The sequence below is a fragment of the Barbatula barbatula genome (genome assembly GCF_947034865.1).
Source record: "Barbatula barbatula genome assembly, chromosome: 1".
Taxonomy (NCBI): Eukaryota; Metazoa; Chordata; class Actinopteri; order Cypriniformes; family Nemacheilidae; genus Barbatula; species Barbatula barbatula.
The window spans coordinates 10,513,590-10,537,844 of NC_136766.1; the positions used below are offsets into that span (position 1 = coordinate 10,513,590).

A 24,255-nucleotide genomic window follows, 5' to 3' on the forward strand; every position below is an offset into this window, starting at 1 on the left:
ACTGTCACTCTCTCATATGTCCTATACGCCTGTATCAGAGGTTTACTGCAGTTTGACATAATATGAGACAAGCTGGTAGCACTGAGGCAATATGAAGCACAATGGTAGTGACAGGGGAGTTTGTCATGGCTGGAAAAACATCTTCATTAGAGCAGCCTCCTCACTTTCAAACCGCAGTGAATCTGTCACACTCAGGGAACGCTGAAAAATCACACAACACAACAGCCCCTCCGCAAACAAAATCATGCCACCGACTCTCTGCTGTGTACCTTCAGCGCACTTACGACACATTCATGGCTAAAAGATAAAAAAAATTGTAGAGATATAGAGATAGATCAACATAAGAACAGATCACACCAGCTTAAAGTCCTGATAAAAACACACATTCTGAAAATGAAGGTTTGTAGAGCGGCCGGGCTTGTTTTCCTACATGCAAACGAGGAGCTGTTTTGAGATGTGCGTTTTCAACAATCTAGCTATTAGCATCAAGTAGACAAAATTTGACTCTCAAAATAGCTTCACCTCTAAATAAAAGGGGCATTTTATTGAGGTAGATGATCCGGATCTTGGAAACAGGATTACAACCATTAAACCATACACATATTTTGCATCATATTGTTTCATGGACCTAACCAGATGTTTTGGAATATAGACAGTATGGCCGTAATGCCTAATGGTTGGATGAAAGCAGCATGGGGATAAGTATTGAAGTAAATTTCACCACGGCTACCTATTCGTTCCAAAGTCCCAATTACAGATTTGGACTGATTTATTTGTGGCTCACATTAGTTTGCATATTCCTAGTCACATATGCAGAGTGCCGACAACCAGCACTTATTCTCTGGCGTGCCCTTCAGCCCAGATAGTTCACGTTATCTGAGATCTAGCCAAATAGAAAAAGACCACATAAATATGATCACCAGCCAGATTTTGAAGGAGAGCTTCATCCTTTGTCTTAAGAATCCCAGATATTAAACACAACCTCGTATAAATGTGAAAAGAAGAAAACATACTGTTGTATTCCAGCCAGCTCAACTGCCTCATTTACCCAGCATGCCCGCTGAGCGGACTTCATGCTGCCCCTCAAATTCCTACCAATATAGAGTGCTTCAGCTCATAATGCTGTGCCTTTAAAAAATGGAAGGGGTTTAAATGTTCCTCTACCTATCTCACCCCACCCCCCTCCATTCCAGCCAACAGAGGGGCCGTAAAGGGGTCCGGGCAGTGCAGTTGTGCCGGATTTGTCTGTCCATGCCCAGTTCAGATGCATTAATCCAAACTCTCATTCTATGCAATTTCCACACTTCCTTCCTGTGCTGCGCCCTGCACCATATGTTCCCAATCGCTAACGGAGAAAAGGTGCTTCTTCCTCCAACCTTGAGCCTCATCTGAGGAACTGAGGCACACAAGCCAAATAGATGAGAAATTTATCTTCCTCATAAAAAAGGGCCAGACTGCTGTGGGGCTTGCTGAGTAAATCCAAGAGATTTCCCTTCCTCTAACACATAATTAAATTGAGTTGTGTTAGAGCGCACATTAAACTGCATATCTCTCCCGCTTCCCCCTCCTCGCGTTTCACAGGACAATGTGTGGCGTTAACTGAACTCAACTGTCTGCTCGCATAAGCCTGATAACAAATCAAAACCGTGATGCTCCAAGCACTTTAAAAAAAAAGATAGAGGACTGCACGTAAGCCCCTGTTTTATGAGACGAGACGTACGTATGATTGCCGCTGATTCTCAAGCATGCACTGGATGTCACTAACACGCTGTGCACAAAAGGATTACGCTGTCACACCCCCGGGTGCTTGCAATCAAGGCGGTGTTTATTGCATCGGGAAGATTTATTTTTATTGAGCTGCTCATTAGCAGGGTTTAATCAGAGCACTATCTTATGACTGTTCTAACACTGATATCACATCGCTCATCAGCGGCCCATGAAAAAGCAAACAAACCCGCTCCTTACTCTTCTGAAACTCTGAGATTCTTCTCCGTCACACACAGGGATGACAATTGTGATTGGATCATGTGAAATCCCCATGTAGGATTATTGCACTTTTTATTACTACGTGTCTCTCATTTAAACTTAATAGCAAATCAAGCTGATAAGTTAAATCTATTTAACTGAATCAATTCAATCTGTTTGTTTTTATGATTTAAATGTTTTTATTGTGGCATCTCTCAAAGATCTCTGTTGTCATTTTAAAATATTATAAATATTTTAAATATATGTAGGTAAAAAATGCTTTTTATTACTAGGTTTTTTTTAATGTTTTTTTTTATTGATGGTTCTTCTTAGTAAAAGCAAGTACATTTGAAGTCTTTTTAAATGCATAAATAAATCAACACGTATTCTAAATCATATTTTCTTTAGTTATCATCTAGCCTCAAATGAATAGTTCTGAGAATTCTGTCATCATTTCAAAAATGTTGGTTACCAAACATTGGGTACCCATACATTTATATTGTATGGACACAAAAGCAATGCAAGTCAATCGGTACCGTCATTGTCAGTTACCAACATTTTTCAAAATATCTTCTTTTGTGTTCCGCAGAAGAAAGAAAGTCATTTAGTTTTGAAAAGGCAAAAGGGTAAAAATGAAAATCTTTGGGTGAACTATCACTTCAAATACAAACATGTAATGCAGGCATCTGCTAAGAATGCCTAAAGAAAGGCATTTCCGAGGGAATATGCTCCGTAATGGTGCTAATTAAAGCAAATAAATAAAATCCCCATTCTCAAAGTGTGGATCAGGATAAGCCATCACAGAAGGGGAAACAGACGTCATTCTCCCAGGGCGTCCTCTGGTAAAGCAGGGGGTTCTGCTAGGGCTGGCAGGGTAGGAGAGCATGTAAAAGGCCAAGCCTATCAGACAGAGCCGGCACACCAGAAGCGCAACCTCATACCTCTCCTGTCCTCTAAAGAAGCCCAGCATCCCTCCTCATCCTTCTTCATGTCAAGACAGAGTCAAAGGTATTCCTACATAAAAAACACTTATCTGCGCATGAAGAGGAGTAAAAGGAAACAACAGGGAGAAACTAATGATGTAATAAACTGATTGATAGCCAATAGAAGTATGTGACCACTGCCCTCAGAGATCCCATCTGTCACGACTAGAAAAGAGCCAAAATGACACAGGCTACATAACACATGCTAGCTTTATATCGATAAACTCTCTCAGGGCCCGAGCGGAGAAAACACACCGCTGCTTAATCGCAAGGTAAAGACAAGTGTCTCATAGCTGCCAAGACTGCTTCACTATTACAGTCTTTCCCCGACAACCGCAAACACAGCGAGCATTTATCATCATTATGACTGGGAGTCGAGGATCTGAAGCTTTTGCTTTTAACTGCTGGATAAACTGCACAAACAGATAAACAATTACAATACGGATAAGTTGATTGTAGTTGTTTTGATTTGACGCTTGGAAAATTGACTTTCCATACATTGAAGTAAAACAATGTCATTGCCGTAATTACCATGGTAACGAACAAGAGTCTCCACAATGCAAATCGGAGAGCTTTGCAGAAGCTTTAGCAGAGTACATCATCTTTAATTTATTACTCCAAATCCTTCAAAAGACAAATTAAAAAGGAGGAACAAATCAGTGGTACACAGTAATCCTCAAGTCTTTTTCAAGAGAAGAGATTGAACTTCAATTTGATTGGTATTTTGCACAGTCGAATCGAGACGGAAAAAATCATTCAGACTCCGGTCCTAAAAATACCAGACCATGTTAAGTGCAAATGCGCCTGCGACTAAATCTATACATAGAGGGAAGCTGAGCTGGCTACTACAGAGGATTAGGAGCCGCACTACAATGCTTCTCCCCATCAGCGTTTTGTGTATCTAAAATGGAAATCCTGATAAAAGTATCAGTGCACGGGTCACGTACAGCCCAGCACTCGCTCGCTGACTCCGCCTGTTGTACGCGCCAGGTTTGGAGTGTATATTGGTGACCCCATCGACTCCAGTATGTTCTTTACGTGACGAACTCTGGGTTGATTGGCCGAGTGCGGATCGGCGTAAAGCACCATCTTATTCCGGCCCACTTCACCACCTGCGCGGCAGACATGGGCCCGTTCGAACCGCTCCAACTAGGCACTTATTCCTGAACGTGGTGAAACTTTTTCTGCGAGAATGCGAGGCAAAGAGAAGTGACGTGTAATGAAGAGGGGAGATGAAAGAAAGTGAACAGAAACAGAACAGAAGCCCCTTGCCCTAAACAATTCTCACATCTTTGAGACCATGTTATACCTGTATGCATTTTAACTAAGCAATCGTTTAGGTGGAGCTGAAATTATAATATATAAACGAAAACCTCAAGATCCACAACTACTTTAGTTTGTAATCTGTAACGTTGATAGAGGTGTGAAATGTGATCACAACATCAAAACACAAATCTGTGTGGATTAAATCCGAGAATTAAAGGTTTTCGTATTTATTAATATAACTTTAAAATGTAACATTCTGCTTAATTTATTTATTATAACATATACGAATTTAGAGTCCGTATAATATTTGACCTGTGTTTCTCTCTTTTTTCTTAAATGTATGCTTCTCTGAGATAACCCTGCTGTGTGTGTGTATATTGTGCTCTGTGCGTGTGGAGTTGTCTTTTATACATGTGGGAGTGTATGAACCTGTGTGCGTGTCTCTTTTCTGTGAATGTTCACTTTTTTTACTTGTATAACTTAAATACTTTGCTTATAGTCAATATGTTTCATGCACAGCTGCTTTGTAACAATGAAAATTGTTAAAAGCGCTATATAAATAAAGTTGACTTGACAACATGTCAAACTAGAACCTGCATACCTGAATAAAAAAACACATGCTGCATCACGGCTTCAACCTGAAGTTAAATAAAGAGAAACCTTTAACTTCATACTCAATTTAAACAGGAATTTTATTCACATTACTTCAATCTCATAACTGAATCACGCTGCGTAGACCAAATGGACCAGTTCCTCCATTCAGCGCTGTGCCGTCCCCGCAGAGAGCTCAGAAAACCACAGGGACACTGAGAGATCAAAAAGGTCATTATGCACCCACTCATGCCAAATATCTGCTCTCTTATTCCCAATCGAAATCTGCTCACTCTCAGAAGAAGCCCTGCTGGTGTGCACTGGGCCAGGCGGAGTGTGAACGGCCGCAGGCTGTTTGGGCATTAGAGCAGGTTTGCGGGGTTAAGCACGTATGCATGAACGTCTTTCTGCAAAGCACCGTCTAGGGGTCCACTGGCAAAAGCCTCTGTGCACCACTGGATCTATGTTAAACATGAAACATGTGAATAAAAATGATTTAGTTTACTGTAGTATGTAAATGTCTTTTTAAAACAGAGGCACAGCACAACAACATTAAAATGCAGCATGTATTTCTTCTAAACCACATGTACTTAGGCACATATTTAATTAAAATGGTTACACATTCTAAAAAGAGATAAAGGAGACATGATTTATGTCATGTCCATGATTATAAAATAACTGCTGTTTTGATTAGTACTGATAGGCACACGGGGAGCCATGGATGCACCTGCAAAATATTTCAGGTGCATCAGAGAGTCCCGGGCAAATACTTTAAAATTGAATTCCGAGGTACGATTTAAGCTTGCAGTGCCCTAATCTTGTTTTCAGATAGATAAGGACTTATGGGTCAGATATGTAATGAAATTGAAATGTGATGGAAAGTTGATCTCTCATAAAGAAAGGATGACGTGACTCCGCCTACAGCCCTTCAGCTCTGACTGGGATTAATAACTCAAGGGATTTCCCCCCAAACGCCACTTCGCAATATCAAAACCACCCTCAGTTACTCATAACTGCCCAAATTAAACAGTAGTTCTGAATTTCACAACCTGGTCTCTTGTTGAAAATAAAAGTTGTGGAAATGTAAGTCTTTTGCTAACACCATAAATAGGCTATTGTAACTTAACGTTAGAAGTCGACATCTGCCAAAGATTATAAAAAGGAGTGAAAAAGGGTATGTTAAAAGATGTCCCCTGCTGAGACTCTCAGCATCAGCTCAACTGCACCTATAGTGACATTAGTGTTTGGCTTGGGGCACAATCACTGGTGGATACAGCCACAACTGTCAACATGCATTCACAACTCAAACCAGTACTGGCCTGAGTGCTAGCTTTCTCCCCGTCATAGAGTATATCATAAGTAGGAAACATATATTTGTCCTAATGTGTGAAGATTAAATTTCATATAGGTTTGTTGGCAAAGGTCATTTGTAGCACAACTAACGTGGGCAGATGAATGTGATGTTAGAATTACCTGGTCATTGTAAGGCTATACAGCCCTTTAATGTGTCATCTAAAGAAAAATAATATTGAAGAGAAAACACAAAATCTAAAGAAAATCACAATTTAGACTATGAGTATGAACCATTAAAACAGGGGGGCAATAAGGAGATTTAAATGTGTTATTTAATACAGTGTTTCTCAAACTGGGGGCCCCAAGATGTATCTAGAGGGGCCACAGATTTTGTGGCATCTTATTAAATATAGAAATGTATCATATATTTTAAGCAACCAAACATCAGACAAATAAGACCACCAACCAAAAGATTTGATGTTCCAGCATTGTGTGACTGAATGGGATTAAAATTCTAAATTTAAGATTATAATTTATAAGGATTTATTTGGGGGAGCCACAAAGCGATGCACCCTACACAGAGGGGGGCTTACAACGAAAAGGTTGAGAACCACTGACTTTAAAAATTCGACAAATTTGGTAACTTATCCTGAATATTGTAGTAGGAAAAACGTATATATAAAAAACAACATTTATAAAAAATATCCTATAACTTATTGATATAAATAACCCATGGCAGAGTGTTATAAAATGCTTTAAATAAAGTTTTTATTTACAAATTATGCTTGTTTAAGAGACGTGTAAGGTAAACATTCTATTCAACGGTTCTACCAATTTGACATTTTATGGTTCATTTTAAAGACTCTAAAAATGTGAAAAAAAGATCATACAAATTTAAGACATAGCACGTCTGTTTATTTACCAATCGCCAATATGTCTATCAAAAAGGAAAACCCCTTCAAAGCAGAGTCTACAGTATATGTTATTACTTATTATATTATTATACCCTATCAATGCTTAATTGTGATATGACATCTACATATAAAAAGAGTACTGGAGGTTGCTGGTAGTTTCACTACACCCAAAGGATTTCTATCAAAAATAAAGGAAGAACATCAAAGATATGAAACATGCAAACAGTCTTATTGAATCAAATGGACTAAATAACTCAAAGCCCTGTAATAAGGTTAGTGCAAAACGACACTTGATATTTAAAAGAACATTTACAACATTATTAAACGGAAAGGAATTAGCATTTAAAGCTGTGTAGTTGTTACAATAGCACAAAATAAAACAATTTATAGAAATCCTCCGTATTGTTTTCCTGTTATAATTTTGATCTTACAACCGCTGACACACCTGAGACATATCCTGCCACATCCACCAGACTGCTCCACAACAGATGTGAAAGTTTACAACTTCTCTTCTTTGTTTCAAACACAGCTGTCCCCCACAAGAGACATATTTATTCATCACTGCCAGAATAAACTCAGCCTTTTCAAATATATTGAAAGAATAACCATAATCTAAATATGCCCTAGTTTAATTTTCATTCTTTGAAGTCACATCAAAGTTGTTTTTTCCCACTAAACTACAAATCAGTCAACAAAAACGCCAACAAATCTGCTGCTGGGGGAGATTTGCTGAAATGCTGGAAAAGATGCATGCGCACTGCCAAGTAACCTGCCTTCAAAGGGGCCTTGATGGCTATGGCAACACCACGATCTTCCATAACCAAGCCACAGGTTGACCTGTGATACATACACAAGACACAAGCCAAAAAACTCCCAGAATTCTCCCTGCTGTGGCAGCACCAGCCTGCCAGAGGAACCCACCGCTCTGACGACATCACATGCGCAATGTGGCCAACGGTTCACACAGCTACCAGCAGGTTAGCTAAAAATAAACAGACTCCTGACAGAAAAAAGGGTTTGATACATTCTAAAAAGTGCTGAGCGGTTTCTACCCATGGTTGGGTAACAACAACCCTGCATATGTCATTTACAAAACAACCCAACCATGGGATGAAAACAAACCATGTTTTTTTAGATATTAGAAGAACATTATTTTATGTCGAATAATGTATGTTTGTAAAGAATTTTAAGGCATATCTTCAAAAGCTTACAACCTTTTATAAAAGGATCTATATGCGTTGAAGCTAGAATACCATGTTAAATCCAGCAAGCTCAGTACTAGAGACGTTTTTAGAGAAATAGTCCAAGAGTAGACTAAAATAAATAAAAAGAGATATGAATATAGAATCATCAAAAACAGAGAAGCTGGCTAAGGGAGTCTCAAGAGACACTGGCTTCCGGAGAAACAAAACAGGTTTGTTTCTTTAACCACCAAACTGTGGTTTTCAGTAGGTTCTGGTAAAGACGCTGCAAGTATTTGAAATGATAATCCATTCTGAAACAAACACATACTTAAATGGGAGAGAGTCAGTCATTGTTTTAAACAAAAAAGCCCTAAAAACTCGCAAATCCGCTGAGAAGCCTTTGATGATAAGCTGTGCTCAAGTGAGGTTTTGTCACCTTTTATATCTTCATTGTACAGCAGGGCAGTTTTATTTCTCTACCTCGAAATTATCTCAATATTTGAGGCTTTTCTGAGTTGAGAGACTTTTAACAGAGAGGGATATTGGAGCAGAATAAAACTGGGAATGCTAATTATTCAGACTCTCTCCCTCTCATTAATTATTAATCAGAAGATAAAGCCTAATCCACAGACAATAAGGACAGTGATGACTGAGGTATACTCTCAGCTCACACTCGGAGAAAGACTTCAGATAAAAGTTCAAAAGAAGCCATCCTCCAGCCAGAATCGGGGAAGAAGCAGAAAAAGAAATCTTTTTTAAATCGACAACGTAATTCACAAGTTGCACATGGACATTATATGTGTTCAATATCTAACAATTTATGACTTAATCTGATTTATGATTAATTAAACAGCTTCATGTATAAAGATGCTCTGTGTGTGGTTTAACAGAGCAAGAGTTTTATTCGCAAAATATCCTCCGATGGCACTATTCCACTATTGCTTTAAATGCTTCTTGGTGGGTCCATTTCAACAGCCTTTTTTTCTGCAAAAGCAAAGGACATTTATCTTTGCACAATGCTGCATGCCTGTATTACACAGCAGCTTCAAAATGAGGAATAACAGTGCAGCAGACAACAAAAGCGCATTTTGTTATCAGACAGGTGATACATGCCTCAGTGGGCTGTGGATGAAACAGAGGGCATTCCCATTCCCACATAAGGGCTGCTCTTTACAAAGGTGTGACAGATTAGCAAGAAACACAACTAAACTCAATGCTGGCCCCTTAATACATGTGCATCAATCAAACACATTTACTGTACATACTGTTTGTCCATTACTATTATTAGATATCTATATGTTTATTATTGTATCTTTTTTAAATGTTTTATTTTAATGCAGAGCCACAGTATAGTCCTGATGCTCTAATTCAGGAATCAGATAGTTCCCAAGTCCATGGCTATGTAGGTCACTTGATAATCAGAAATGCCAAGCTATATTGAATTGAATAATAGAGCACGGAATAAAGCAAAATGCCTTTTACCCACAATCTTAATGCTTTTAACACAATAATGTTAAGAAAAAGGCTGTTTTGAGTCAGAAAAGCAACTCGGAAAAGCAGCAAGAAAAGTTAGGGTTTAATATTGATTTATAATATTTATCAAATCATGCATCATATCAAAGCAAAGCAAACAAACAAAAGATGTTCACTTTTTCATATACTTTTTTGAAAAGGTTTACAAACGATTGCAGACTCTGTGCTGCTATTCAGTCTTTCACTAAAGGGTGTCCTCTAGATAGCAAATGAGTGTAACAAGGGCTCTGCATTGTAACTTTAAATAAAACAGGCATTGAGAAGGAATAATGCTGGATTGTTTCCTACTTCTACAGACAGATTAGACAATGTTTGAACTTTACAGCAGCAGTTCACCTATGTCAGGATTTACATACAGGCAAATCATCACATGTATCTAAACCTAGTAGTAAACCTTCTTCTCAAAAAGAATGCTCAATGTTATTTATTAACACTGAAATAAATTATACCTATGATCAAATAAAATACAGTACCAGATGGGTAGTTTTAAGTTTTCAGCCCTATACAGCATCTGACAAGAGTGGTATTTTGTATTTCGGTCAATTTAAAACAAATTAATGAATAGGAGTAAAATCTCTGGACGTATTTTGTTAGCATAAACAACAGCAACATCCGATTTTAGTGGCAATAAAGATAAGGTGGTTGTTCAGTGAGAGGAAGGCAATCTTTCATTAAAGGATTTCCACAGGAAGTCCTACCTGGTGCACTGAACTGGCTGCTTCCTAGAGTGGTCGGCCTGGTTTTCCCACTGTTTACAGGTGGAGAAAACATCTACAGGAGACACACAGACATTTCTAATGAATACAAAGTATTTTTTAAACTAAGACCTTTTGGAGATAGATATGTTAATACTTTACTGAATCCCAGGGAGAAATGTATTAAAAAAGTTCATTGTGATACCCAGATAAATAGAAATAAACAATTTAATAAAAACTATAATCAATTGAAAACGCATTGAAAATGAATATATATACAAACTATAAATTACTTCATAATGATTTACTGATTGTAGCAATGAGTGACAACAAATGACAACAGTTGGAAAAGAGCTGTTTAAAAGGTATGAAAAGAAGGTTTGTTACCGCGCTGAAATCCAGCAAATCACTCAGCTCCTTATCCGTCCCGATAGCGGCAATCCGCTGCTGAGGGTTCATCCTTCCGATCCTTTACTAAACCTACGAAACACAAACATCATTCCCCTCAGTCTGAGAGCCTGATGTGTGCTGTATCTTTATGCTAGCCAACACAGTTTATGCAAATTACATCTGTGAACATCCGCAGTTTGACATTTGCTAAACATTCCCCTCCGCAGTCTGCAGCGTAACTTTGAGCTATTCTAATACCTATATACTACAAGTGCAATCGAAGAATTTAGTTTTCCTTTACGAAAGCCAAATTGTTAGCCATTAAAATAATAACGTATAATCAGACAGCAAAGACCTCCTCTCCCAACCATTATTGGCAGCATGAGATAAGGTAACTATTGCAATCGCATGACAAGTGACATAATAAAACCAGGTTGTACTTTGCTGTAATAGAGCAGGCCTAATAGGTTTTTGGGATGACCAAACGTGGACATGCTGAGAAAGACGCTGTGCTCGATGGTGTCACCACACATGGACCCGCAGCATCATTTTTCAACTGCATGTGTTTGATTCCACAATGCGCCGATGATACAATGTATCAAAAGTCATGATGAGCTCACAATAAACACGCGCTGTCAAAACATCTGACACGCATTCTGTTGTTACATTCGAGGAGAATGATCACTTTACCAACATGCTGCTTTCCTCGGTTGGTAAGTGTCAGTTACCCTATTGATAATAAAGGTGCGAATTTACCAGCATGTAGGCGAAAATCCACCACGACGGCTGATATTAAAAACATTTAAACACAGCAAATGAATAAAGCGACATCATTCTAAAGTGTTTAAACGAATGCCAACCCCTCTCGCTCCACAATCGGCTCCCGTCTTTTCTTCTATCCCAACTTCTTTCACCCAGTCCGAAACCTCTCAAAAACTCTGGGCAATATTTTACCTCGGCTGTAATAAATCCAACTAGGGCGATCTGGTGTGCCAGTGACGGCGTATGGGTTCCTTGTTTCGCGTTTGAAATATAATGAAATCGTTCTCTTTCGCGATTGTGTTTAGCAAATATCCACTATGTAACTTGCGAGTTTCCCTTAGGCAGACATTTTTGCTTGGCGATAGCCAAAGCACAGAGATGTCGTTGAAATGTGTATCCTTCCGCGAGCGCTCGTATACGTGACTGTTCCACAACGGTGCGGATGGATATGGTGAGTGGCCAAAACCCTGACACACAACCTTGCTAGCGGAGAAAAGGACCACTGGAGCACCTCCTAAAATCAGTTTGGTTTACCTCTCAAATTCAGCCGCACAAATGTCGTTGGATTGGGATTTGGAGGCATTTGAAAATAAAAACGCCAAAGGAAGACGCCGGGTACAAAGTTACATTAGGTGTTCTACTGAAACAAACGCAGCATCTTAAAATGCATGCGGGGACACACTTAAAATATTGATTATTTCCCCAAACCATAGGTTTATGAGCAGCGATTTCCTATAACCTCTAGTCTAGTCAGTCAACCTTATAGACGTCCGAGTCCGTAAATAGACGTCACGTAACCTTATATTAGCAACCTGGGCATTTACATGTTTCTATTAATTGTGTTAATAGTGGCATAATTGCCTTACTTGTTATTGTTGTTTTATGCTTGCATAAGATTTGTCATCAAAATGCATAAAATACACTTTTTGTTAAATAAATGATACTACACGGAAGTTTGACAATTATAACGTTTGACAAAGTTATTATATAACTATTTATATACCATTTGAATTAAAAAGTTATATAATTAAAATGTTAATACACATATTCGGGAGGGGATCGAATGGGAACTGTCAACTCAACACATTGCAGGGGATCTATTTTTTCACCGCTACTGTTGGCGCAAACGGGGAGTAAATGTGTGCGCTCAACAAAAGCAATGGGTCTTACAGTAGCCAACACGTATTTACAACGACATAGCTGTGTTGTCAATGAACATCGAAACACAAGTAAATAGAAAAATTGTACATGGGCTGCACATGAACGTGATTATGAAGAGCGTGATTATATTTATCATATGTTCACTTTACCAATTGTATTAGTCTAAAGTTATGAAAAGCGCACGATAGGCTAAAGTGGTCTAAACTACTTTCCTTTATGACCTTTTGAATGAAAAGGGGTACACACGACCGGTTAAATTGTGACATTATTATTATAGGATACATTGTCACAACGAGGGATAACAAAAAGCTTTACAAAACTCATAGTGCCACCTGTTGGTCAAAACAAACAGTCATAAATTAAGACGTTCAAGATTTACCTGTTTATTACCTGGATAAAATAATAAAATAGATAAAAAAACAAGATAATCCAGCTAAACTCATCAATCCTTTTCTCACCAGAGCAAACACTGCTTCGTTAATGTTATTTTAGTGTCATTTGTTGATGTTTCTAGATGTTATTTGTATGAATTATTATCAGCTAGATTTAACGTAAAGTTGTCTTAAAATGTATAGTGTATTATAAACTGCAAATCCTCTGTACATGCTCCATCGGTATACTGTATGAACGTTATTTTAATATATTTTGAATCCCAATTTTTTATTTATCAACGTATTACTTATATATATATCAATAACAACCTAAGTTATAACAACATAACCTAAGACAGTCTTCTTACAGAGGTACCAAATCTAGAATTTTGGGCGAGATCAGAGATTCTTGGTCTCAACAATAGCTTCTCTTTTTTCCCATGAGCCTTAGCGCTTCATGGTGCTATGAGTGTTTCTGAATCACACTGATGGTGTTTGTAAATAAATAATCCAAGGTAAGGCCGAATTTCGCATTATGTATTTCGACGTTTGTCTTTTTTATGTTACAACAAAGTCAGCGTGCATTGACAGTTTTTTTCTCGTTTCGTTTCGAATCCGCCTACTATTCTTCTTGTTTTAGCCTGTTAGCAGCTAGACAGAAAAGCCGACCGCTTAATAGATTTTTAAATGGCATACCAACTAAAGAGACTATATGTATGAATGTTTGTGATGATTTAAAATTAATGTGCTTCTCACCTGACTGAAATATATATTTTTAGTGGTTAAAGAGTGCAGTGATAACGTGGTGTGTCTGCATTAGCAAGTTAGCCGGTCTGCAGTAGCCAGTCTCTTGTAGTCTCATAGAGTGCTTGCTGGAGGTGCTTCACAATATCACTATCGTTTGTTTATAAACTTCACACTGACTCGTCTAGATCTATATCATCATCTGTGTGCAGTTAAGATAACTGCGACATTTTTAAAGATTTTGTGTCATTCTTTATAGCACATTGGTTTTCCCTAATAATTGAATCTAGTTTATGTTAAATTATATATGTTTGGGCCCCAGTATTAGTTAAACTGTCATTTGTAGGTAACTTGAAGGGCTAGTTCACCCGAAAGTGAATCATGTACTCACCCTCATGTCATTCGAAGCCCATATGATTTACTTCTGCTGAACACAAATGTTATTTTAAAGAACAGTGCCCACATTGAATTCTATTGTATGGACACAAAACCACTGATACATTTCTTAAAATATCTTCTCTTGTGTTTCAAGTCATGTACAGGTTCTGAATGATATGAGGGTGAGCAAAAATACTACAATTCAAATTTTAAAGATAACTTTCATTTTAAATGATTATACAAGCCACTAAAACCTTGTGGTGACATCTCTTTCCACTAGATGTCTGAGCTGTTTATGGAGTGTGAGGAGGAGGAGTTGGAGCCATGGCAGAAGGCGATACCAGAAATCAATCTGATTGATGATGATGATGATGATGATGATGAGCCAATATTTGTTGGTGAAATCTGTAGCTCTAAGCCTACAGTCAACACAAGGCCAAGTATAGCTCTTATTTTACTAGCCGTTTTTGTCCTTAAAGTTAACTTTCCTTGATTCAACTTTTCCTCTTGTACTTATGATGTTTATAGTATCATTGTGTTTCTATATTTTTTTAATAATCAGGGGCTCGTAACCAGCAGAGTCAGCGTAATATGACGATTAAAAGCCCCTCATCATTGGCATTGCCACAAAAGACTCCACATACTCAGTCTGGGGTTGCTTCAGGTCCTACAATTATGGTCAGAGGTCCAGCCCCATCCGGAGGCAACCCTGTCCTCATACCCATCAACCCTTCTCAAACAGCCCCGCAACCCATCATTATTAACAATCAGGTATTCTTTATATGCTTTAAAAGTTATACATTTCTCATGTGAATTAGGGTTTTGTGTAAATAAATGCTATTCACAGTAATGCAGCACAAAGAAGCTTATGTCTGTTGCAGTTAACTGTCTTTTCGGTCTTCGGACCAAAGAAAGGATTTTTCTGAGGCTGGACTGCTATGCCCAGGAACTATAACATCATGAAATGTTGTTTTCTTGTTGTCTTCACCAGGGTTACATTGTAGCATCACCACTCAATCTCAACAACAGCAGTTCCTTCCTCACCTCTTTGGGGTCACAGTATCCAGGGGGAACAACTATCACTGTTGTTCCAGGTACTCCATGGAGCTGTTTTGTTATTTGATATGTCCGTTTTATATATGTAAACCATACTTTTGAACTTTTAAGGTTATTATGTAATAACATGTTTATTTCTTGAGCAGCAGGTCAGCAGATAGTTCCACAGGCCAATCCAGCACCAAAGCCAGGGGTCATTCACAGGCCTCAGGTGCAGCTTATCCAGGACAATGTGGTGACCTTGTCCAATGTACAGGGTCCTGCTGTCATTTCTCAGATATCCCACACCACTCCAGACCATCGGCCCGCTCGTATCTGGCAAAACAGACCGGGTATTATTCCAGCAAGTCTAGCCAAGCAGAAAACCTCATCACTACAAACTATGAACAACAGAGGTATGTATGCTTTTCATTTATTAGCCTGCAATAACAGAAAAGAAAACTGTGATCATCTGGCATACATTGCACAATTTCTGCTCAGATTTTTGCCCGATTTGCAGATGGAGGCACTACGACATAGTTTTTGAAACCGTGTTTATCTTCAGTCTCTGTCTTTTACCCAAATAGTTAAAATATACCACATTTTGGAGCTGTAACTGCATGGCTAAAATACAGTGAAACTATGATATATTTACTTCCTTGTCATTTGTGCACATTAAAGCAGGGGTGGGCAATCCTGGTCCTGGAGGGCCACAGCTCTGCACAGTTTAGCTCCAACATGCTCCAAAACACCTGTCTTGAAATTTTTTGTAATACTGAAGACCTTGATTAGCTGGATCGGGTGTATTTGATTGCATTTGGAGACAGGTCCTGGAGGGCACAGCAGAGCTTTAGCACTCAGAACCAGGTTTGCCCACCCTTGCATTAAAGAGAGAGTTCACCCAAAAATGAAAAGTCTGTCATTTTCTCGCCCTCTTGTCATTTCAAACCTTTATGACTTTCTTTCTTCCGCCGAACACAAAATATATATTTTTTAAAGTTAGTAACTAAACAGCACTGGCCCCCGTTCACTTCTATTGGATGGACACAAAACCAATGCAAGCGAATGGGGGCCAGTTAACGGCATTCTTCAAAATATCTTCTTTTGTGTCCTGCGGAAGAAATAAAATGACAACAGCGGTTGAAATGCCAAAGGGGTGAGTAAATGATGACAGATTTTTTCTTTTTGGTCCGAACTATCCTTTTAAAACCGTCAGATTTACACTTTGATTTATATGTAAAAAATGCTTGTTTATAAATTAACTTTTTTGCTTAATTGCTTGAAAAAATTCATGCTCACAGTTTTGGCTTTACTGAAAGAGAAAGTTCCTCTGTGACATTATTGTACAGGTTTATTTCTTTGAAAAGACTGTTGTTTGATGTTTCATTTTTGTTAACCACAGATAATGGAACATTGACAAATGACACAAACAAAATAAGAGAAAAGCTTGACACAGGTAAGAGTTTGTCAATTATGTATTGCCGTATTAACAGAAACAACAAAATCAGCTGATCTTTACCCTTTTTTTTCACTTGTTGGTCATTGACAACTGCAGACACTGAGTTTCCCTTCAAAAGGAAATGTCCGAGATGTCAGAATATGTTTGGGCTTCAGGCTTTAAAAAATCATATAAAGGTTGGTATGTTTCCTTGTGTTTCTGCTTGTCTCTGCTACTATCTTGCCCATAGTAACGTCATGTTCAGTTAGGCAGAGGTATGCAGGAAACTTTAACATTGAGATATTATGACAAACTCCCTGTGATCGTTTTCAGGTTTGCTGCCCTCATTTGTTCGACTCTGTGTTCCCTTCAACGTCGAAACCCGACAAACCGGACACAGCTATTGTAGTTAAAGCAAATGAATGTGACAAAGGCAAACTTATCATGCTGGTTTCAGACTTCTACTATGGGAGATGTGAAGGGGACTCGTCTCTGATCCCAAAAGTCAAGACCCCCACAACCACCTTTAAGTGTAACAGCTGTTTAAAAATGCTCAAGAACAACATCAGGTATTTATTTTGATCGAAAATACACTGCGTAACACTCCAAAGTGTAATCTCCTGTCTGTTGTTTTATCTCGTACAAAGAAAGTGGTTCTTGGTTTCGATACCTTCTGAGCAGATCGTTTATGGGTTTGCACAGGAGCAATATACAGCCAGGTATGCATGCAGCTTAGGGGAAACATTGCTCATGAGAGCCATTAGCAACGGTAGTTCAGAGATGGAGAGAACATGAGTTGGAGACAAGGGAGAATCAGCCGTTCTCCGACCCCATCACTGGATTCCCCCTCAGATGGATGACATTACCAGACCCCTGCTCCCTCTAGGGGCCCCAGATGAATAATGGAGGGTAGTTTGGCTTCTGTAAGAACTGTTCCTGTGATTAAATAACTTTACTCAGCCACAGCGTTAGAAAAGCCTCAGTAAGCTTCTTTTAATGGGGAGGAGCGTTCGCTGCGCACCCCAAGTTCTGGCAGCGGGGGTCACAGTTCAGCCGCATAAAAATCCCTATTAGGGGAGCTGAGGTTGCAGAACGTGCTGACTGAAAAATGGGCCGCTTCACGTCAGGGCGCCAGTGGCAGACGAGGCAGAGAGGCTGGAGGCAGCCTGAGCATCACATCATTAAACAAACGAAGAAAAGAAGTATAATTGCTGGCATTATAATGCCTATTATGCACAGTTAGAATGTGAACTTTAAGTAGAGTATTTGCTAATTTGTCTCCCTAAAACCCATGGGAGCTCAAGTGCTTGAGTACACAAACACAGACCTTGAACTGTTAAAAGGTGACTTTTAACAGCGAATGTTAGAAATCTGTCTAATTGCTTTAAACTGCACATACGTTTTATGTTGTATTCTCAGAGGACATTGCACATTAGCTAATTTGCATCTACATGGCATTTTGCTCTCCAAATTTTAGAATGTGGGTTTATGAGTTGATAGCTCAAGCCACTGCTCATTTGTACCATCTGATTCCTATGTAATTTATAGACAAAGCTGGAGTTTGACAAAATAGGGCATGAACGTAGACATGATTCACAGTGCTCTGGGGATGCTCTGTGTTTGTTTTTAGATGCCACTTTTCAGTGGTTTACCTGTTTGAATGTAGTACAGCTGTTTGATGTTCACTTTCTCACACATCAGTAGCTTGTTTGGTTCTAACACCTTCGTCAACGGCTGTCCTGTTATGTCCTTTGTGTCTGATTCGCTTGGGGCAGCAGGTGTCTGTTGAGAGAGTCATTTAAGTCACACAGTGTCATTAATGTCACAGGTTACAGGTGTCCCCAATTGCTTTTCGCGCTTACTGTCTGTTATGGTGACATCCCACTAGCTGTCTTGAAACAACTAAATTTAGGCTTTTTTGCTACAGTTTAACAAACTTTTGTCACACTCAACAAGTTAAGTTAAATGTCCAGTGTGTAGTTTTTTGTAGGATCTATTGACAGAAATCCAAATTTTATATATATATATATATATTTACATTTACATTTAGTCATTTAGCAGACGCTTTTATCCAAAGCGACTTACAGATGAGGAAACATTGGAAGCAATTATAACAACATAGGCAACAAAATACATAGGTGCATCAAACTAGTCCATTAAAGCCTAGCACAGTATACAAAGCTAAGAATAGTGAGGTTAGTAAGTGTATTTTTTTTTTTTTTAAAGAAGGAAAGGGAAGAGAATTAGGATAAATCTATCAGCGAAGTGTTGACGGAAGAGATAAGTTTTTAGCTGTTTTTTAAAGATGGCAACCGAGTCTGCTGATCTTGTAGCAGCTGGTAGATCATTCCACCAATGTGGAACAGATCCAGAGAAGGTACAGGAGAGTGACTTTTTTCCTATATATATATATATATATATATATACACATATATATGTCTCCAGATGTTGATAAAGACCTTACATGATGAAGCGTTTTATTACCTTAGAATGAGCAATTTTTATCTATTCACACTTCACTCCCCTTACAAGGATTTCGCCATGTTGTTTCTACGGTAACTTTAAATGGAAAGACAGCCCTACGTAGCGTGTTTCGTAAATGTTTTCTCATTCGGCAAAGAACTGAAAATGTGACAACATCTTGGTCCTCTGTCAGCCACCTTAGTGCTTCGAAAGGGAGGGGTGGAGTGAGCCGTTGGTTGCAGTTCACAACCTCACCACTAGACGGGCTTAATTTCATACACTGGATCTTTAGTGTTTGTGTGTGTGTGTGTTTCAATGTGTTTACTCGTTTACCAGTGACAAAAAGGTATGCAATTATAAACACTAACTTTCGTCCTGGACTTTCTTATAAAGTCTATTAATTGTAAGAGACAACACGCATAATTAACATTGATAATAAACTCTTTGTCATATGTGGTTTTGTGTCCCAGTTCAAATCCAGCAGAACAATAGTTTGCCTGTTTTTCAGTGAGAGAAGCTCATTGGTCACTGAGTGTGTCTCGATAACTGACTCTCTCATCCTGCTGTCATCTTTCTCGCTCAGGTTCATGAATCACATGAAGCATCACCTGGAGTTGGAGAAGCAGAACAGTGAGAGCTGGGAGAGTCACACTACATGTCAACATTGTTACCGGCAGTATTCAACTCCCTTTCAACTCCAGTGTCACATAGAGAGTGCACACAGTCCATTTGAGTCCACCAGTAAGTCAGCAACAACCTACCACGAATCCAGCACATTTACAGCTGATAGGCAACCCAACTGGCATCCCACTAGAACAATTTGTTTACAGGCACCATGTACATTTGACCATCTTTTCCTTTGGAATCAAGACAGTGATAAAACGTGTTTATTACACAGCATTGGTATAGCACTTTTTGTGAAGAAAAACATGCTAAAAGAAAGTTTTAAATGTGTTATATTCTCTTTCCTAAGCAAATTGTAAAATATGTGAATTGGCTTTTGAGACGGAACAAGTTCTTCTGGAACATATGAGGGACAATCACAAACCTGGAGAAATGCCTTATATGTGTCAGGTAAAGCTTTTTCATTGTTCTCTGACATTGTTATTCACGTACTTGATTCTCACGTTTTTATTATCTATTAAAGGTTTGTAACTACAGGTCATCCTTCTTCTCTGATGTGGACAATCATTTCCGCACAGTTCATGAAAACACTAAAGACCTGCTTTGTCCCTTTTGCCTGAAAGTCCTTCGCAGTGGCCATATGTACATGCAACACTACATGAGGCATCAAGTAAGTATTTCAGTTTTTAGGAAATGGTAGGAATTTGAAAACAATTGATCTTCTTTATTTCTATTCTACAATTTTATATTTATGCGTTTAGCAGATGCTTTTATCTAAAGCCAGTTAAAGTGGACTCAAGGCATGCATTTTATCAATTTATGTGTGCCCGGGGAATTGAACCTATGACCTCAGAGCTGCAAGCCTCTTGCTCTACCAGTTGAGCTAAAGGAATACTCTTATGAACCCAAGACTGTATGTTAGGTCTTTTTGACATGCTTTTGGACAAGGCTTCATCTGTATCCTTGTCTATGGATTTGGTGTTTGAGACTTCGCTGATATAAAGTCAGCACATTGGCTCTCACTCCAAGGTTGGATTGATTTGGTTGTCTGCCGAACACCTTGGTGCAATTTATAACAATCTGACAGTGGCGGCCTACTCTCTTCGCTTTCCTCGGTTATTCCTTAAGGGCTTTTCCCTGGCAACAGCAAACCAGACCAACCACAAGTCAGGCAGGAGGATGAAAAAAAGACTTCAGATCTGACTTGTAATTGAAAACAATAGTAGTAGTATAGTAGTTTATATTAAAAACATGAATAAGTTATAGTTAAATGTGACTTTTATTTATGTACTATGTTTCTGGTTGTGTTTTGAAGAAAAAAGGCATTCAAAGGTGTGGGAAGTGCAGATTAAATTTTCTCACGTATAAGGAAAAAGTGGAACACAAAACACACTTCCATCGAACTCATAAGAAGCCAAGGAAACTAGAAGGGCTGCCTCCAGGAACCAAGGTATGTTTGAAACAAAACCATTAAAACAAAATATGATTTGCGATTAAACTATATTTTCAATTTTTCCAATTATTGTTATTTTATCTTTTTAGGTGACGATTCGGGCCTCACTTACTGGTACGCCTATGTTTTCCGACATTTCAAGCAAAGCTTACATCGTACCCACAAGTCCCGAAACAACCAAACCTTCCAGCAGAACAACAACAAAGACAGCCAAATCCACCTTGAATGGTGGAAAAACAAAACAAACTACAAACCAATTGATGTCAAACCGAACCCTTCACAATAATGAGCTTAAACGTTTAAAGTGAGCGTGCTTATTAGTCTCAATTTGTTCAGCCTCAACTCATTTTCTTCAGAAGTACATTATCAAAATGTTATTTTACACAGACTTCCAGGTGGAAAATATACGTGTGCCGAGTGTCTCACTGCGGTTGTGAATCCTTTCATTCATTACCCTTTAACACTGAGGTGCACCATATGCAAGTACAGAACAAGTTGCCAGAATGCATTTGGACAGCACATGATCAGGTAAATAAGAAAACACGGATGTACTCATAGAAACTAATTAAAGTGGCTAGATCATTTATACACTGTATATGTTTATGTGCAGATTTCACAGCAGTTCTTCAAAAACAAGATTTGGTAAAGCAAGGATGCCTCCTCATGGTATACGGTAAGTTAAGTTCAGATGTATTTATGTCAGTGTGCACGGTTTAACACAGAGTTCGCTTTAAGTGAAAAACTTATTTCTTTCCTCTGTTCAAGGAATCTCACGCTGGTATGTCTCAAGTGTGATTTTTTGGCAGACGCCTCTGGTGCTGACCAGATGACTGAACATTTGCTCAACAGGCCAAACCACACCTGCCAGGTCATCATGGAGGCAGGTATGATGTTTGGACATGAAGGAACTACAGAAATATCAGCGTTCTTTGTTGTGTTTTAAATTGTCTTTTATAATGTTTTTATTTCTGACTTTTTAAAGTTGCCAATGGAGGAGCAGAAATCAAGAGGTAAGAAATCCTTTGTTTGTATCAATATATGCATCATTTAGTACGCTCTAATACACCATTGATTGTGAAGGTGAAATAAAAATATTCTGTCTTTTGTTTCTATGCATGAGTTTTTTGTAGTGATTAAGCTTGATATGGGTCTCTATGAAGAAGTTCTGGTACAGCTTTTCTTTGCTCTCGTTGCATAGCACATGATCTATTGGTGTGCAATGACACCATATGCGTATTTGTATTTTTGTTAAATGTAGGGGTTAGGGCTTTGAAAAGAGGGGAAGTAAAAATAGACTGGGAAGTGTGGCTTGCCTGATTGAGACAAATTACCGTTTCTGATGAAATAGGGGTGTGAGTAGAGATGCCCTGGCTCATGAATTATTTAGAAATATCATTTATTCTAAAAAATGATGTCTATTTTTCTTTAGTGTAATTGGGATGCATATTAAGTGGTATTTGAGAGACCTTGCTTAAATTAAAACATGAGTTTTGGCATTAATTAAGACTGAAGAACAAATTCGTATTAATGTGGAGTGGACCACAGAGAGGGGTTCTTATGAGTTGCTGTGAGGGGGAAATATATAAATATTTGTACTACTTACTGTTTGTTCTGCCTTTTTCAGAAGTTTTTTTCCCCTGTACCATTACTGTTATGTGGTCAAAATAAATAAACTGTTAAGCATTTATATAATTGCAGTATTTTTTTGAACTAGTACTTTGATACTAATAATGTTGCTTTCAATTTATGAAATACTTTAATGAAAATTGAACATAAGACCAGTGGGATTTACACAAATAAAAGTTTATTTCATGTCAGTTAAGTCCAGAAAAAGAATGTTCACAGAAATAGGCTTAATTTTCTTAATTTGTTTCTTTTGTGTGTAATGAGGCCTTCTCTTGTTTTGTGATATTTTCCACACATTTAACCTAAAATGCTTATAGTAATGTTGTGTATAGCAATGTTGCATTCATTGTTTTTCGCTCTCAATTTAATTTCTCTTAATTTTGCTCTTTTTTGACCCATAATTCAGATCATTGGAGACTGAAGACTCCGACCAACTCCATACTGTGAAGACAGATTCTGAGATAATGGAGGATGAGACGGAGCTTATTCAAATCACTGATGTACAATCTATATCAAACATGGACAACATGACTACAGATGATTGGTCACAGGTTTTTGAAACCGACCAAAAGGACTCGGATAAGTTGAATGACGAGACAGCGGAGACCACACCCAATGTGTCAGAAGAGAAATCACCCAAGAGCCTTCCCCCTCGCTCACCCTCTGAGGCTCCTGTCAGCCCCGTGCGTTCCCTCGCTGATGAAGGTGGGGTAACTCCCTCTGACTTTTTGTGTACTGCTGAGGAAACGGTGTCTGTGAACACGGACTCACAACTGGAATCCCTCACTCCATCTAAAGTCCTTGAGGACAACACCACTGAGAACTCACAAATGGAGACAGATGGTTGTTAGCCAGTACAAACAGAAATGAGGATTTCTGGAAGCATAGGACGGCTCTTGCCACGAGAAACTCTTCTGCTTCCTCTCTTTCCATCTTTTATAAAATATACATTGAACTTTCCCTTTGGATCCAAAATGAGATGAACGCATTATGTTTGTGTAAATAGTCTTTACTGTATGAGTCTAATGTAACTGTACGTATGTAAATGTTAAGATGCAGCGTCTAGTCTGAAACGGTGTTGCAAGGGCAGTGGTTGCGAATGTTCTTAAACATATGATTGTTTTAAATCTTTTTGCCTCACAGTAATGATCTGGATTTGGATTTGGTTTTCATAGGACAAAGACCGAGTTCAGCAGTATACTGTACTCTTAAACAGTAAAATGCCTCACGGCTTTATTTTAGTGATCATGTTTGAATGTTTACGTACTTCATCAGGCTAGGACCCTGGATAGGGGATCATTTCTTCCATTACTTGAGAGTGAAAGCAATGTAGAGTCTTTTAGACTGTTTGTCTTATTCAGTAATAAACTTTTGTAACGCTTTTAT

At 38.5% G+C, this 24,255-nt stretch overlaps 2 protein-coding genes across 10 annotated transcripts in view; one reads left to right on the plus strand and one right to left on the minus strand.

The window, feature by feature from the left end:
- The window catches only part of tcf12 (transcription factor 12), an 82,530-nt gene extending 70,624 nt beyond the window's left edge, over window positions 1-11,906 (minus strand). For 6 of the 8 annotated variants that reach the window (XM_079459737.1, XM_079459734.1, XM_079459738.1 and 3 more), the window contains exons 1-3: window positions 11,769-11,906; window positions 10,812-10,904; window positions 10,428-10,500 (exon numbers count right to left, since the gene is read on the minus strand). In XM_079459737.1, the coding sequence (XP_079315863.1) occupies window positions 10,428-10,500; window positions 10,812-10,883 (145 nt within the window). In that variant the 5' untranslated portion in view covers window positions 10,884-10,904; window positions 11,769-11,906. The other 2 variants (XM_079459732.1, XM_079459736.1) reach the window with 2 other exon arrangements.
- A 1,642-nt stretch (window positions 11,907-13,548) lies between these two features.
- Window positions 13,549-24,251, plus strand: znf280d (zinc finger protein 280D). Of its 2 annotated transcripts, XM_079459010.1 has the most exons (19): window positions 13,551-13,623; window positions 14,385-14,412; window positions 14,511-14,670; window positions 14,793-15,001; window positions 15,222-15,324; window positions 15,433-15,681; window positions 16,668-16,721; window positions 16,821-16,900; window positions 17,037-17,272; window positions 19,750-19,907; window positions 20,140-20,240; window positions 20,314-20,460; window positions 21,106-21,240; window positions 21,333-21,547; window positions 21,631-21,771; window positions 21,854-21,916; window positions 22,009-22,127; window positions 22,226-22,253; window positions 23,276-24,251. In XM_079459010.1, exons 2-19 carry the CDS (start codon window positions 14,407-14,409, stop codon window positions 23,718-23,720), a joined length of 2,649 nt encoding a protein of 882 aa, XP_079315136.1. In that variant the 5' UTR covers window positions 13,551-13,623; window positions 14,385-14,406; the 3' UTR covers window positions 23,721-24,251. The 2 variants fall into 2 exon arrangements, with proteins under 2 accessions (XP_079315137.1, XP_079315136.1); XM_079459011.1 differs by lacking the exon at window positions 14,385-14,412 and having other exon boundaries at window positions 13,549-13,623.
- The last annotated feature ends 4 nt before the right edge of the window (window positions 24,252-24,255 follow it).

Bases quoted from the DNA above. Each gene is read 5' to 3' on its own strand.
- znf280d (XM_079459010.1), top strand. The intron at 21,772-21,853 runs GTAAATAAGAAA...GTTTATGTGCAG, and splicing joins TTTGGACAGCACATGATCAG to ATTTCACAGCAGTTCTTCAA. The intron at 22,254-23,275 runs GTAAGAAATCCT...CCCATAATTCAG, and splicing joins GGAGGAGCAGAAATCAAGAG to ATCATTGGAGACTGAAGACT.